Raw genomic sequence first — 13,993 nt, forward strand, 5'->3', positions numbered from 1 at the left:
GTGTCAACTACAAACGTCACACCGCTTGCTCGGTTCGGTCCGGTCCAGTATAAACTCAGCCATTTATTACCAGTGAAGCCGGCCATGTTTAGGACAACCCGGGCTTTCAGAAATGAAAACAGCATCACATAGTCAAAGACGTCGAGTTAAACATGTTTTCTGAAATGCCGCAACCAACCAGCTGTCGTTTTTACATCACATCTTGTGATGTGAAGCCAGCTTAACCTTTCTTACCGCGTCTACGAAATACAACAATTGTGATACAGAAGTAATATAAACTGCGACATCACATTCATTACACTGTAGGACTCTCACATTGTTGGACAACTGTACAGACAATCTAACTACAACTGTCAAGGGTGGAGATCAAGTTGAGCTGAAATACAAAACACTGAAGGTTTTCAGAGACAACCAGGCCTGGACTCAGTTGTATTGAACCTGAAAGTGTGCTCTAAGTCAGGTTAACCTGTTTTTAGTCCTGTGGTTCCACATCCATCTGTTTCCCATTTATACATGACAGCCTTTTTCTTAATGTTCTGCATTCAATTATTCTGACTATTAGGTTTTTCCTACTTTGTCATAGGAAACCACACACTTCAAAGTATTTTATAGGACTTTTTTTTTTTTTGGAAGTGACCAACACAAAGTAGTGCACACGTGTAAAGTGTGAGGAAAATGATACAAAAAACTTGACAACTGCAGAGTGCAAAATCATTCAATATCCCCAAACGAACACTTTACAGGACCACCTGTCACTGCAATTACAGATATGATTACCAGATTTGGAAAACGCATTCAATGCCCATTCTAGTTTGCAAAGTAGCACAAGCTCAATGAGATTGAACGGAGAGCATCTGTAAACGCACATTTTTCCAAATCTTGTCACAGATTCTTAGTTCAGTTCAGGTAACACTGGATGGGGTTCAATTACTCTTCATTTGGAGTCGGGCTGGATTTTATGTAAGGTGAGTCACAGTAAAGGGGACTGAAAATAAAAATGTCAAAAAGCCTAAGGAAATAAATTAACATTTGTGCTTGTTACATCACATGTGATGTGCTTTTCAACACACACATAAAGGGGTATCCTTCTATAAAGTACTGTATGTAATTACAAAGATATTATCTGCATGATTTAATCTTATAAAACAGTAAAACCATCATATTATTAGTAAAATGTTCTGCATGAAAAAAATATACTACTGAAGTGTATGTTTTAAATGTATTTTCACAAGAAATACATTGTGTGTGCAATGTGTCCCTTAACTTCACTGAAAAATGCCTTCAGAGTATGAAATGGACTTGGAAAACAAGCTAGCCCTAGTGTTTGTTCTTAGAGAACAGTAAGTGATTCTTGATCAACAAAGAGTAGCAGGTCTACCTCCAAGTGATGCCAAATGTAGGTCTGGGTGAAGGGTACGGCCAGATATCCTGGGCTGGCTTGGCGTTGTAACTGAACACCGGCACTTCGCGGAATCCTCCTCGCCTCGCCAGCACCTTCAAGTCGTCATGCGGCAGAACAAAGATACTCCTCCGGCTGCTCTTGGTGATGAACTTGCGGTAAGAAGGAAGAGCTGTGTCGGAGCGCGTTTTCTTCGTGCGAGAGAATTTGAGAAGGCGCACGCGTCCTTTCGTCGTCAAACACTCTTCGTGGCTCATGGAGACAGACAACATGGTAGATGTACCACCTGCGCCAGATTCCCGGGTGCACGACGAGTGCGTCGTTCTCTCCTCCTGCACCAGTGTTTTGCTCTGGCTGTCTTCAGACAGATCGTCGAGTCCAGAGCAGCAAACTTTGGTCACTGTCGTTTTGGTCATGCTGGAAAGGGTCGAAACTGCGCTGCTCTTCGTCGTCACCACAGACGCCGTGGATTCACCAGGGCTTTTTGCCGTTCTCGTCTCCGTGGAGACTACCGTCGTCGTGGTGGAGGTTGTGGTTACCTGAGTGATGATGGTCTTGAATGGATCCGCTGACCCACTGTTGCTGTTCTCCTCTGCAAAGTCGTCGCTCAGACTGGACTCCTCTGGTGAAGGAATGGGAGAAGGAGCCATTCTGATGATCTTCACGGCAGGAGCGCGTTTGGTCTCCTCGGGATAAAAAGCTGAGGTGCTGTCGTTCTCCAGATTGCTCCCGGCGTTGCCTCCAAATTTGTCTGTACTGTTCTCAAGCTTTGCCATCTTTGGCGGAGGGCTGTAATTCTGGTCCAGTGTAGTTATCTTTCCCTCTGCCTCAGAATCCGAATGTGCCTCTTTTCCTTTTAAAATGACCGCAGCGTTTACCGAGGTCAAGTCTCCGTTCACTAAAGGCTTCTGCTGTGCGCCATCCTTCGACGAGACCACCAGCCTTTGATCCTCGGCCTTCCCGATGCTGTTCATGTTGGGCTGGGGTCTGTCGGTGAGCACACCATTATTCAAGCTCGTTACAGAGTTACTCAGTACGTTTTCGCTAACCAAACCGCCATTCCCGTTCACTTGAGGCACAGGCGAAACTGGCTTGGAAGTGTCTTCCCCTATGGTTCCGTTGTGTCCAAAGCCCTGCGAGTTTCCTTGGTTCTCCTCTGGCCCAAAGCCATTTTCCTCTGAGTGTGCAGAATCAAGAGAGTCTGAGGTTTTAACAGGAGATCCGTTTTCGCTGGTATTTTGGTCGACAACACGTGGAAGTGTTGCCACAGAGTTGGACTCTGCATATAAAGAATGTTCCGCCTTGATTACATCTGATGCAACACAGGCTGTTTGCTGCCCTAAAGAGCTATTAGACCCCCTCACTTTTTTCTCTTGCTCATCTGACAGCTTAATAGCTTCTTGTCCAGAACCTTCAGAGCTGTTTTCTTTATGCCCCATAGTCCTTTCCTCCAAGTTTTCCTGGAGCATGGAGGCAGTTTGACTTTGTGGTGAACTTTCACCTGTACCTGTATTGCAAGTGTTTTTGGGGCTGCGGTTTGACACAGAAGAAGAAGAAGGATTAAAGAGTTCAGTCGCACGCTCTCCTTCCTCTTGTCCTCCGGCTTTTGTTGCCCCTAACGTTTGTGCCGTAGAAAGTTTCTCTTCCACTTTCACAGCTTCCTTGTTTACAAGTTGTGTCTGTGCGAGATTCTGCGGCTTGAGCGGCGACCGAGGCCGGATCGGAGTGCTTGGGATGGGGGCTGAACAGGGAGAAACCGGCGCTGGTGCCAGCGATCTGGATGCGGAAACCTGCTGTCTCTGCTTCTCTTCTATCGTGTGCTGCTTCACTCTGCGCTCCAGCAGGCTGTCCAGCTTGGAGGTCTTCACTTTCTTCTTGTAAGCAACGCGGGTGAGGAAGCCCTTGCTGACGTCTACGACGTCGTAGTTGAAGGGGCGCTGAGAAGGATCTGAAGGCTCCTCTTTTATGGCAGCTTTGTGCTCCTGAATACTGGATTCTGCAAGAGACAAATGCATTCACATTTCAGCTTAAGTTTTAGACTTGGTCCACACGTAGCTGGTTATCTGTTAAAACAAATACATTTTTATACGTTTTGGCCTTTCATCCACACCAAAACTCTGTTTAACATGGAAAAATGATTATTTATTAAACCTCAGACCAAAGTGGAAATTTAATTTAAAAAAAAAACTCTTTATCTATGTTTGCGTGTGTATATGGAAAAAAAATGGAGATTTGAGGTTCCGCACATTACAGTCTACAAATAAACGCGCCAATATATCCACATACTTGCTTTGACACAATTCCCAATTGACATTGCCTTCTGTTTTATTAACTTTATATTCTAAATTGCTATTTAAATTAGTTCAACCCATCTGTCCACACAAATGAACCTTCTGGCACCATGTTTAATCCCTAAGAGGAAGCCGGCGTTGTTTTGAAGCAATGCGATTGGTTTTAGCTTAGCGCTACTCTGCCCCCCGTCGGTTTGAGATGTTTAAAACAATGTTGGGGGGCAAATTTGTGCGGGTTCATGTGGATGAAAACTTTTCTGAATCCCATTCGGTGTGTACGATATTACTATTGATTCTTAGAAAGACCCGGCTATGTGTGGAGGATATACAATAATATACAATATCTTTTAAAAAAAGGGTAATATAAAGTTTTTCTTTCATTTTTATCTCTCTAATTAACTAGTGTTTCAACTGATGGAGATAAGTATATTATAATGCATATGAGAAACTCCATATGCTACCGTTGCTGCTGCTAGCATGCAGCTGTTTTAGTACTTGTCATTGCGGTAGTTTTGGAGAACTACACTATACTTTGTTCCGTTGATGCGGAGTCTGTGGGATCCCCTTCCATCTTTACAGGTGAGCCCGTTGGCTTCTTTTCTTCTGGTTCTTCGTTCTCTTCTTGCTCCATCCTTTCCGTAGATTCTGCGTCCTCAGCAGGTTTTCTGGAGAGACCCGTGGACTCTTGATCCTTGGTTTCGCTGCTTGACGCGGGACCGTCGTGAGCTCTCGATGCAACTAAACTGGGTCGTCGACTCAAGTCCAACAAGGTACATCTCTTGCCCAGTTTAGCATCTATAGAAAAATATGAGCAGATGAGAGATCATGTTTTCAGCAGCAGAGTCATGTTAATCAACTTAACCCTCTATGGCATGACTTTTTATTTTTTGGGGGAAAAAATATTTTCCTGCATTCTTTGGGAGCTTGGTGGTCCCTAATTACATGTCAATCATAAAATCGGACTCTGACACCTCCTGGAACCAGATTTGGGTTTGTTGCCTCAGGGTAACATTGGTCTAGAACACCAAGATTTTCTACACTGATTATGAGAAATGAAATACAAATCAAACAAAAACTATATTCATAAAAAAACTTTTTTTTGGACAAAAATATGTCAAAAATCATGCCCCCCAAAAAATAAAATAAAGGAGCAATGTGAGGTACAGATATGTGGTTTGTTGCCTGAGGGCAACGCCATGCCATAGAGGGTTAAACAAAACGTTTCAAAAATAAGTCGCAGGAGTTGTAACACCACCAGACTTTGCTTTTGCAGAAGCATTGATAGCCCTTGTGCCTTTCCACATATTGTCATACAACAACCACAAACTTTAAGGTGTTTTATTGGTATTGTGTCACACAATAAAGTAATGCAGAAGTAAAAAAAAATCTAAAAAATTAGAAAACAATAATAATTAAAAAAAAAGACAGCAGGGGCAATGTTCTGGACTACTTTAAAGCAGGAATTGGTTATAGAACAATGTCCAGAGCTTGAAACATCACATAAAATCCCAATGTAATACATTAAGTTCATAATATGACAAAAAGTGACAAGTCTAAGAAGTGTGAATACTTTTGCAAACTAGAAAAGCAAGAATCCTTTGAAGTCTAATGGTTTCATGAAATAATTTTTAAAGTAGACATAGATGAGGACCTTTTTAATGTCTCTCTTTTGCTAATGATGCACATAGGCACCGAGAAAGAGTAAGAGTTTACATCCGAGCAACATATTCAACTAAAATAGGTGTTGACCATTTGTGCATAAACCAAAGACTCAAGGGTGAAAGGCTTATTTCAGACCTTCCAGTTCTTTGCGGTAGTTGGCGTTGGTGTTTCCAGGAAGCTTTGGGGAAAACCGAGGTACGTAGGTCTTACTGATAAAACTCCAACCTCCGTAGCCTGTAACACGATACTCCTCTCCCTTCTGCTTCCACACCTACATATGGGATGTAAAATGAGAAAAACATCAACAAAAAAAAAGGAAGAACAAGAAGCTCAACTGATCAAGTGAAATGTAAGGAAAATTGTGAAGCGAGAAAAGCAAGCTTTCGTAGAAAAAGCTTAAATGTTCAGAGATTAGTGGTATATTTAGTCCAAATTGCTCAGGGAAATGACTCACAGAAGTGTTTGACCTTCTATATCAAAGAGCCCTTAATGGTCACATAAACCACATTACTTCTTACCAGACTGACTCATTCTGAAGTCATTTAACATATTAAGACTTCAAATTATTTTGACTCAGACAACAGATGAGATGACATGGGTGGAATATTTAATTGTACGAGTTTTGGTCTGACTTCACCGCTGATAAAAGAGTAAATTGAGAGCACAGAATCTTTACAAGCATTAAGATTACTAAGGATTCAAACAACTACCAGTACACCTTAAATTAACCCAATGTTAACTACCTGGTGCTTGATTGGAAAGGTGTACTTGACCCAGGTTGCTTGTTGCATTGTCTCCTCATCCTCCAGCTTCTTTTCTCTCTTCTTCACCTTCTCTTTCTCTTCACGCTCCATGGACGTCATGCGGTTCAACCTGGAAGTATTTCACATTTTACTTAAGAAATATTCATGCTTTCAATTCATAAGAGACAAGTACGTGAAAGTTGAAATATGAGATTTGTCATTGCGGTGCACTGCACAAACAGCTGCACACACTTTAATTTGAACAATTTAAGTTCCAGAGGCCCCAGTCCTGTACACTGATTCTAACATACAATAACATTTACTCTATGAAGTTTGAGCAGAATCAAAACCTCAGAAGTGACATAGGACAAAGAGAGTGAAAGGAGGAAGGACACAATGAAGAAAATAGGACAGTAAACAAGGACAGAAGGAGAAGGAAGGAAGAACAACAATGTCAAGTAACATAATGAAGGACAGAATGGAAGACAAAGGAAAATGAAAGGAGAGGGAGGAAGGAAGTGATGTAGAGCACAAGGAAGAATGTGGCATAGGACACAACGAGGGAAGAAAAGAATGACAAGACAAGAAGGAAAACAAAGAAGAAAAAGGAAGCAATGAAGGATACAAGGAATAAAAGAAAGAAGGACAAAAAAAACAAAAGGAAGGAAACAAGAAAAATGAAAGAAAGGAAATGTAGACAAAGGACTAGGGAATGAAGTCAGAAGAAGAAATACAAATCATTTCCCATACATTTATTTTCCTTACTTATTCAAACACTCTAACGTCATTCTAGACTGCGTTTTTAACCCTCTTCAACTCAGACTACGAGTTTGACTTTCATTTAAAATGAGAACCCGGTCTTCTGTTTAAAATCCCTTTTATGAAATGCAGTTTTTCTCACTACTATCTCGATAATCAGTGTTGCGATGTATAAACACATCCCGATCCCAACCCTGTGAGACCCTGGACAATCACCTCTATGAAAGGGCCCTATGTCGCAGGAGGCGTAGAGGCAGAGTTGGGTGGTGCTGGTCGTGGACGTGCAATCAAAATATTATGCCTCACAGCTAGGGTGGGCCTTTCGAGCGGATCTGGTTACCGTCGACTTTGCCCGCTAAACTCAGTGAACATACCCTGTGTACATGCACTGAATGCTTACTTAGGCTTCTGAAGCTTTTGAAGGTTTGGTCAGCTAGTTTAAGAAATAGTTGGGACTTCAGTGATGAGGAGAAATGTTCTTGTTACGAGGATGTCTTCCTAAATTAGGCTTTTCATAAACCCAGACGATGCAAAAATGAAATATTGTTTTCTACATGTTCAGCTGCTGTCCTTGCGTAGTTTTGTGTCGGTACACAGTTTTATGATAGGTTTACACACGTCCCGAACACATACAATGCTGTTAGGCTTGAGTTCCTTACTGGTGACGAAGCATACTCAAACTTCAAAGTTATTTAAAAACCAGAAACATTTTTTATTAATTAAGATGTCAGAAAATTGAAAATGCAGGTGAGCACTGCAAGTCAGCTGGATGAAAGAGGGCACTACGTTTCTTCCTCACTTACAAAAAAACAAACTATCTGAGCAGCTAGCCACACTGATTAATTAGTTGATATCAACCTGTTTCGCTTACATTGCATTATAAAAAGTGAAAAGGTGCAATATTCTGTGTAGGGTTGAAACGATTAATCACGATTAATCGATTATTGAAACAATCATCAAATGACTTAGTAATCGATTAATCGTCAACTGGAGTATTCAGACTAAAAAAACAAAACTACAACAAAAAAACCCGCACTGCTGAAAAATTCACTGAAACTGTGGTACTTTTAGCTCCATTCCAGGCAGATTCTATGCGCAGTATTTCTTTACCTGGTGTGACCCAGTGAGTCTTTCCAGACAGGCAGCATTGCCACGGGTTTGATGGCACACTCCAGAATGGCCAGGGCCAGTGCAAACTCTCTGGCCTTACTGCACATCTGGACTGCTTTGATCCAGTTGGTCCTACGAAAAGTAACAAAGAAGATCAATTACATGATCCTAAATTCTAAGAGACATTATAATTACATTTTAATTTGGCTATAAACACCCAGGTTTTGATTTTGCCTCTATTTGTACCTTACTTGTAAAGTAAAGAACTAGATTAATACTCACAAAGCCTCTTGTTTTGTTAAAAAAAGAAAGAAAGAAAAGTTATCTTTTTCCAGGTTTTACCTGTGTGAAGCCCAGTTTGGATGCATGAAAGGAGACGGAACGTTGTTCTCAAGCTGGATGATGGTGAGTCTTAACGTGGAGATAGTCAGAACCTTAGAACCATGAATGGACCCGTTCCACTTGAACTCTCCTGCTGGCGTCATACAAAACTTATGGGAAAGGTGTCGCCTCTTGTCATGGTCCTGTCCAGATTGGTTTTTCAAAAGTTAAATTAGAGATGCACTAATCAATTGGACACAAATAAATGACGAAAACGCTATTTGCCTCTCTATGCTGGTGCTTGTTGAGGGCCAAGGCGTTGGCGCTGTACTGGTTATGATAGACGCGGTACTTCCCCTCCTGACCCAGCTTGAAGAACTGGCTGATGGTGCCCTTCATCACCACCTCCTTGCTGCTCCGGGTGCTGACCCGGGTGATGTCGCCCTGGGCGTTCACCACTAACACCTGCAGAAACAACCGCAACCTTAGAAACGCTAACACAACAACCGTAACTCACGCCTTTCATGAATCTAAACAAGATTTTTTTTTTCCCCTGTGATATCCTACTTCGACAACATTCTACATAAAATATGTCGAGTGATATTGCTCCGGTGTTTGAGTCTGACCTCCTTGCCCTCCTTAAAGCCCCTGTTTGCCTCGTGAACAGCAGCTGCGACCTGCTGACTCTTCAGCTGACTCAGTTTGCTTTCTGGGTTCCTCAGGCGCGTCACCATGCGCGTCGCTGAAGACCTCTTGTTGCTGCCGCCCGCCGTCTCGCTGTTGGTCGAGTCTTTGCTGTCCCCTAGAAATGCAGTGAGCAGTTTTAGTCAAAGAAATAAGAAGGTCAATGTAGTAAAACATGCCGTTTTGTATTGTGAATACATAAATTCAGACTGTAACAAGCTTGCATCGCAATTTTTTGTCAGTTATTATGTAGGGATGAAACGATTAATTGGATTAATCGATAATTGAAATAATTATCAACTAATTTAGTTATCAATTAATCATTACCTGGAGTATATGGAGTGAAAAACAAAGTTATTTATAGCAATAATTAAGCAAAAATGGTACAAAATATATACACGTTTTAATTAAGATAAAAACACCTTCATCTGTAAATATGTTTTATCCAAAACTCCTCGAGTGGCGTAGGTTTAGCTTTACACTCTTCAATTTTATTAAAAAATTACTACTTAAAAAAGGAGTGCATTTTTTATTTGCATCTTTTAGCGTATTTGTAATATTGTGTAAATAGGTCTAAGTGGTTAAATAAAAAAATCAGCAGAACGTGCCGATATTTTGTATTCGATGAATCGGCAGAATAATTGATTGCTAAAATAACTTAGTTGCAGCCCTCTTATTAAGCATTATGCTTTGTATGACTTTATAAGTGACGGACCTGCGTCATCGAGGCTCGCCAGCGATGACTGGGATGATCTATCAGCCAAGTCTGGGGGCTCCGGGCCCCTGGCAGCGACGCCGGCAACGCTGCTGTTGCTGTTGTCTTCACAGGGTTGGGAGGGCTGACTCAGGCTGGGGACGCCGTCACCACTGACAGGCACGGAGTCAGATGCTGGGTTTCCTTCATGCAGTAGGAAGGAAAAAAAAAAAAGGCTGTTAGCACTGACAGATGAATGGTTTGCATGTTTAAACAGGTAGCAGATTCAATTTGATTTTTCTCAGTTTACCCAGAATAATATCTAATTCTGCACTGGCATTGTTGCAGTGCACATTTTAATAATAATTACATATATAAGTAATTTCTTTCATTTTATTTCTTTAGGTGAAATATCACAGCTTCTTTCTTAAAAAAAAACATTTTTATACATGGTTTATAGCTTTTAGTTATAGTTTAGATTCTTTTTCATTGTGATTTGATTCTTTTTTTATTGCTCATTGCTGCTGTGACACATGAATGTCTTCATGTCAGGATAAATAGAGTGTGTCTATCCATCTATTTAAGAAGAGAATCAATAAATTAAAAATGCAATAAAAGAGTAAACGAGCAAGTAATATATTGTCAGTGAAAAAAGAAACTTTCACATGCCAGTAAAAATTAAGTTAGGCTTTGGCTCCCTCTGCTGAAACCTTTTGAGTATTGCATCAAACAAAATAAGAGGGACGACGAGGATTGAGTAAAAAGGTTTAAGAAATTTGAATTTGAGCTCTTACTTGTGATACTGACTGTGGAAGGCAAACATTTTCCAGAAAAGCTCAAAATGAATTTTATTTGTTTTAGCAACATTACAGCTAAAACAAGCTGTTGTTGCTAAGGGCAACAACAGCAAAGAAATACTCTCAAAGATGATTACAAAAAATAAAAGAAGAAAGCCAAGAGTTATTTCCTTTGCAGCCTTCCGGATACACTAAGAAAAATAGTCCTACTTAAACTTAAACTGTACCTTCAGTTTTGTTAGACGCCGACTCGAAGACGCATCGCTCTAGCCGAACCTCCACAGTGGAGGACAGGCCGCCGCTCCCAGTGGAGGTTTGTGAAGGAGAAGCAGTCGACGGGATCGATGGTACATCCCCGACACTGCCGCCGCCGCCTTCTTGGCTAGAGGGCGGAGCTCCACTTACTGTAGAACAGCAGCAGAAATAGTGTGAAATGTGAATGTTTCATGAGGGCAATGAAATACAAAACTGCCAATGGAGGGAGAATAATACGGCCAAATTACCTCTAAGAGGAAAAACACAACATCAGATTAAGCTATAGTATTCACTACTACTCCATTATCAGACAGTTACTAAAACAAATTTGTTCCTACAAGCGTTTTTTTTTTTTCCAAAACACCTACCACTGCTCTTCTCTCCATCGTTTTTTTCCTGTGCGGCCTCCTCTTTTGTTGAGTCGTCTTCCGCTGACCGCTCTTTGGCCTTGCCATCCTCCTGTTCTTCATCCTTCGGCTTGGCCTCCTCTTCTCCCTTCTCCAAATCTTGCTCCTTCTTCTGCATCTCCAGCCGCGCCCTCTGGGCCTCTTCGGCAGCCCGTCTCTTCACCTCCTCCAGCTCTTCCTCCTTCTTAGCTCGCAGTCGCTCCAAGATTTCCTCTGAGTGGAAACAGAGAAGGGAAATAATGTTAAGACATGGTCAAATTGAAAGTCCAGAAAGGAAAATCTGCTAAAAAGGTGAAGGCTAGTATTCTGCTTCCATGCTAACGCCAGCAGGAAAAGTGATCTGCAGTTATTGTTATAATATCAGTTTGCAGTAATAAAGCGTTGCTTGTGACAAAGGGAATTGTTTTGTGTGTTTTTGTTTTTTTTTTAAATTTAGTGCAGAAATATTGCTGACAAGCCAGAGGCAATAAAGTGTTCAATTATTGTTTTCTTTAGTCAAAATGAAACCATGTCTGTGGTGAGGTGGACACAGGAAGTTACACCTCTTGGAAATATAGGTTAAGGAAAAAGGGAAAAAAAGGCAAAAGAAAAAGTGAAAGAAAAAAAGGTTTTCTGTGCATCATAAGGGACAGAAAGACTGAGATCTGATTTAAACCTGAAAATAATTTGAAAAGATGAATACAATTGATCTTTTGCACTCATTTGATAGCAATGAGAGAACATACCATAAATTAAATAATCAAAAAAAAATAAAAAAAAAGACAAGAAGAATCATAAAGTCCACCAGCTTAAGGAATTTCTCGTTCTTTACCGTTGGCAGCGGTGAGGAAGCACTTGTTGTTGCCGCGAGCCTTGTTGGTGAGGTCTTCGGTGATGTCCATGTGAGTGTGCACCTCGTCCCTTATCTCCTCGAGGGCTGCGTACAGATCGGCCTCCCAGTACTCTTTATCCAGCCGGTCTATCAGCTCGGCCAGCTGGACCTGACAAACGCAGAGTGTGGGAGACTTAAGCATGATGGCAAAAACAAATTTAAAAACAAACATGAACTTCTTTACGAGGGGAAAAACCCGAATCTCTACCTTTGTGCTGTAGTACCAGATGGCTTTGTCTTCTTGCTCACCGTCCTCCTCACTGGAGACGACAGTTCGATTAAAACAATAGTATTCTTTCATTTATATTTGTTTATGGGTTTATAGAATGGTGAAACGGTAAATGGTCTGTACTTGTCTAGAGCTTTATCAAGTCCAGAGGATCCCCAATGCAATTCATGCAACATTCAGTCATCGACCTGCATCTAAAATCTCCAATATAAGCTGACAGAAACGTTCAACTGAAGCGTTTAGTCCTCTCCGCACGGAGACCGACTGTTTGTAATAAATGGGTCAGTTGTTCTCATACCTGTTGTTGTTGACTATTGTTCTCTGAGTAAAATCACTTGATCGAGCCTTTTTTGTAGCATTCCACATTACAAAATAAGTCATAGTAGCATGCATGATTTGTTCGGATATCGTATCGGGTCAACATTGGTATCGGCCAATTCTAAAAGCTGCAATAACGGCATCGTATCGGAAGTGAAAAAGTTGCATCGGAGCTGCACTCTTACAGCAGTTATTAAGGAATACATTAGCTTCATTTAATCAGCCAAATACAACACTACAGCTGCCAACTAAGTACTGAGTTTCTCCTTTCCAGCACTGGAAACATTTTCTACTTTGCTTGTAAGAAATATTTTACAAGTAATGTAACAGACTTTTTTGTGTACTGTATATTTTGGGGTATTGTAATGCAATTAAGGGACTCTGTCATGTTTTCATGTCATAGAAACAGAAGCGATCTCCGTCAACTGAACAGACATCTATCTGTAGGTGTTGCTTTGGCTCCAGACTGTTGACTGATTCTAGAAAAGATGTCAAAATGCCACTGCTGTATTTAACACCTGAGGCTGTTTTTTTTTTTTCTTTGAATTATCCGGCACTGGTGGTTCACTGAACATCATTAATAGTTTATCTTTGTAAGGAAGCTTGTTTACCTGTTTCTAAATGAAACAACGTATATTGTTCCCAAATTTTACAGCTTGTACATCTTTTTGTTAGTACCTCAGAAGATGGGGTCAGACTAACACTGTTGTGAGAAGAGGTCAGAATGAGATGATTTTCCATTTATTAGCCCTTATTGGCCAAATACTGAAAAAGCTGAAATTTTGTTATTTAGTACATATATTCTAAAGCAAAGAACTCTCACTTCCATTTGTCGATTGAAGCATCAACCAACAGAAACATTTGTTTTAGTTAGGAATCTTTACTTCAATGTCTAAAGTGGGTTATATTTGTTGTTCCATGTTTTGTTGGATTCGAAACTACAGAGTCCACCAATGAACTGGCAGCAAAATGTCGTCTAATTTCCTTGTTGGAGCCCTTTGGTATTGGTGTCGGTCAGAAGAGGCCTGATTAGTGCATCTCTAGTTGTCATGATCAATGGAGGAATAGTACATAAATACTTAATATAAAAAAAAAGTTTATTTTGGTGTCCTCCTTTTTCCAACTTTAACAAAAAGCAGAAAAGGGTTACTATGTTTCGATGTACAGAAGGTAACCGTTTTCTGTTTGTTTAAAGCTAAGAACCTGCAGTAGATTATTTCTAATTGGTCAACCATCCCTGAAAATCTGGGAATGGAAAAATCCGACCTTAAGGAAAACCGGATGTTAGCCAGAAAATTATGGGAGCCACTGAAAGTTTTGGAGACTCTTGCCTTGCAGACATCTGCTCCAATCTCAATTTCCATGAATTTTAGGCAGCTGGATGCAGCAAAACAAAAACATAACCTGAACATTAGTCATACCGCTGGCAGATTTAGGTTGAAAGTATTTAATT

At 40.8% G+C, this 13,993-nt stretch overlaps 1 protein-coding gene across 3 annotated transcripts in view; it reads right to left on the reverse strand.

Annotated features, from left to right (window-relative positions):
* The window catches only part of LOC116720784 (nucleosome-remodeling factor subunit BPTF), a 43,085-nt gene that overhangs the window by 23,620 nt on the left and 5,472 nt on the right, over positions 1-13,993 (reverse strand). For all 3 annotated transcript variants that reach the window (XM_032564209.1, XM_032564208.1, XM_032564210.1), the window contains exons 3-15: positions 12,202-12,253; positions 11,934-12,102; positions 11,084-11,335; positions 10,688-10,864; positions 9,685-9,867; positions 8,912-9,087; positions 8,571-8,750; positions 8,307-8,488; positions 7,965-8,096; positions 6,096-6,225; positions 5,488-5,623; positions 4,222-4,485; positions 1,379-3,395 (exon numbers count right to left, since the gene is read on the reverse strand). In XM_032564209.1, coding sequence (XP_032420100.1) covers positions 1,379-3,395; positions 4,222-4,485; positions 5,488-5,623; positions 6,096-6,225; positions 7,965-8,096; positions 8,307-8,488; positions 8,571-8,750; positions 8,912-9,087; positions 9,685-9,867; positions 10,688-10,864; positions 11,084-11,335; positions 11,934-12,102; positions 12,202-12,253 — 4,050 coding nt within the window. The remainder of the gene's footprint in view (positions 1-1,378; positions 3,396-4,221; positions 4,486-5,487; positions 5,624-6,095; positions 6,226-7,964; positions 8,097-8,306; positions 8,489-8,570; positions 8,751-8,911; positions 9,088-9,684; positions 9,868-10,687; positions 10,865-11,083; positions 11,336-11,933; positions 12,103-12,201; positions 12,254-13,993) is intronic.

The sequence above is a fragment of the Xiphophorus hellerii genome, chromosome 5, assembly GCF_003331165.1.
Source record: "Xiphophorus hellerii strain 12219 chromosome 5, Xiphophorus_hellerii-4.1, whole genome shotgun sequence".
Taxonomy (NCBI): domain Eukaryota; kingdom Metazoa; phylum Chordata; class Actinopteri; order Cyprinodontiformes; family Poeciliidae; genus Xiphophorus; species Xiphophorus hellerii.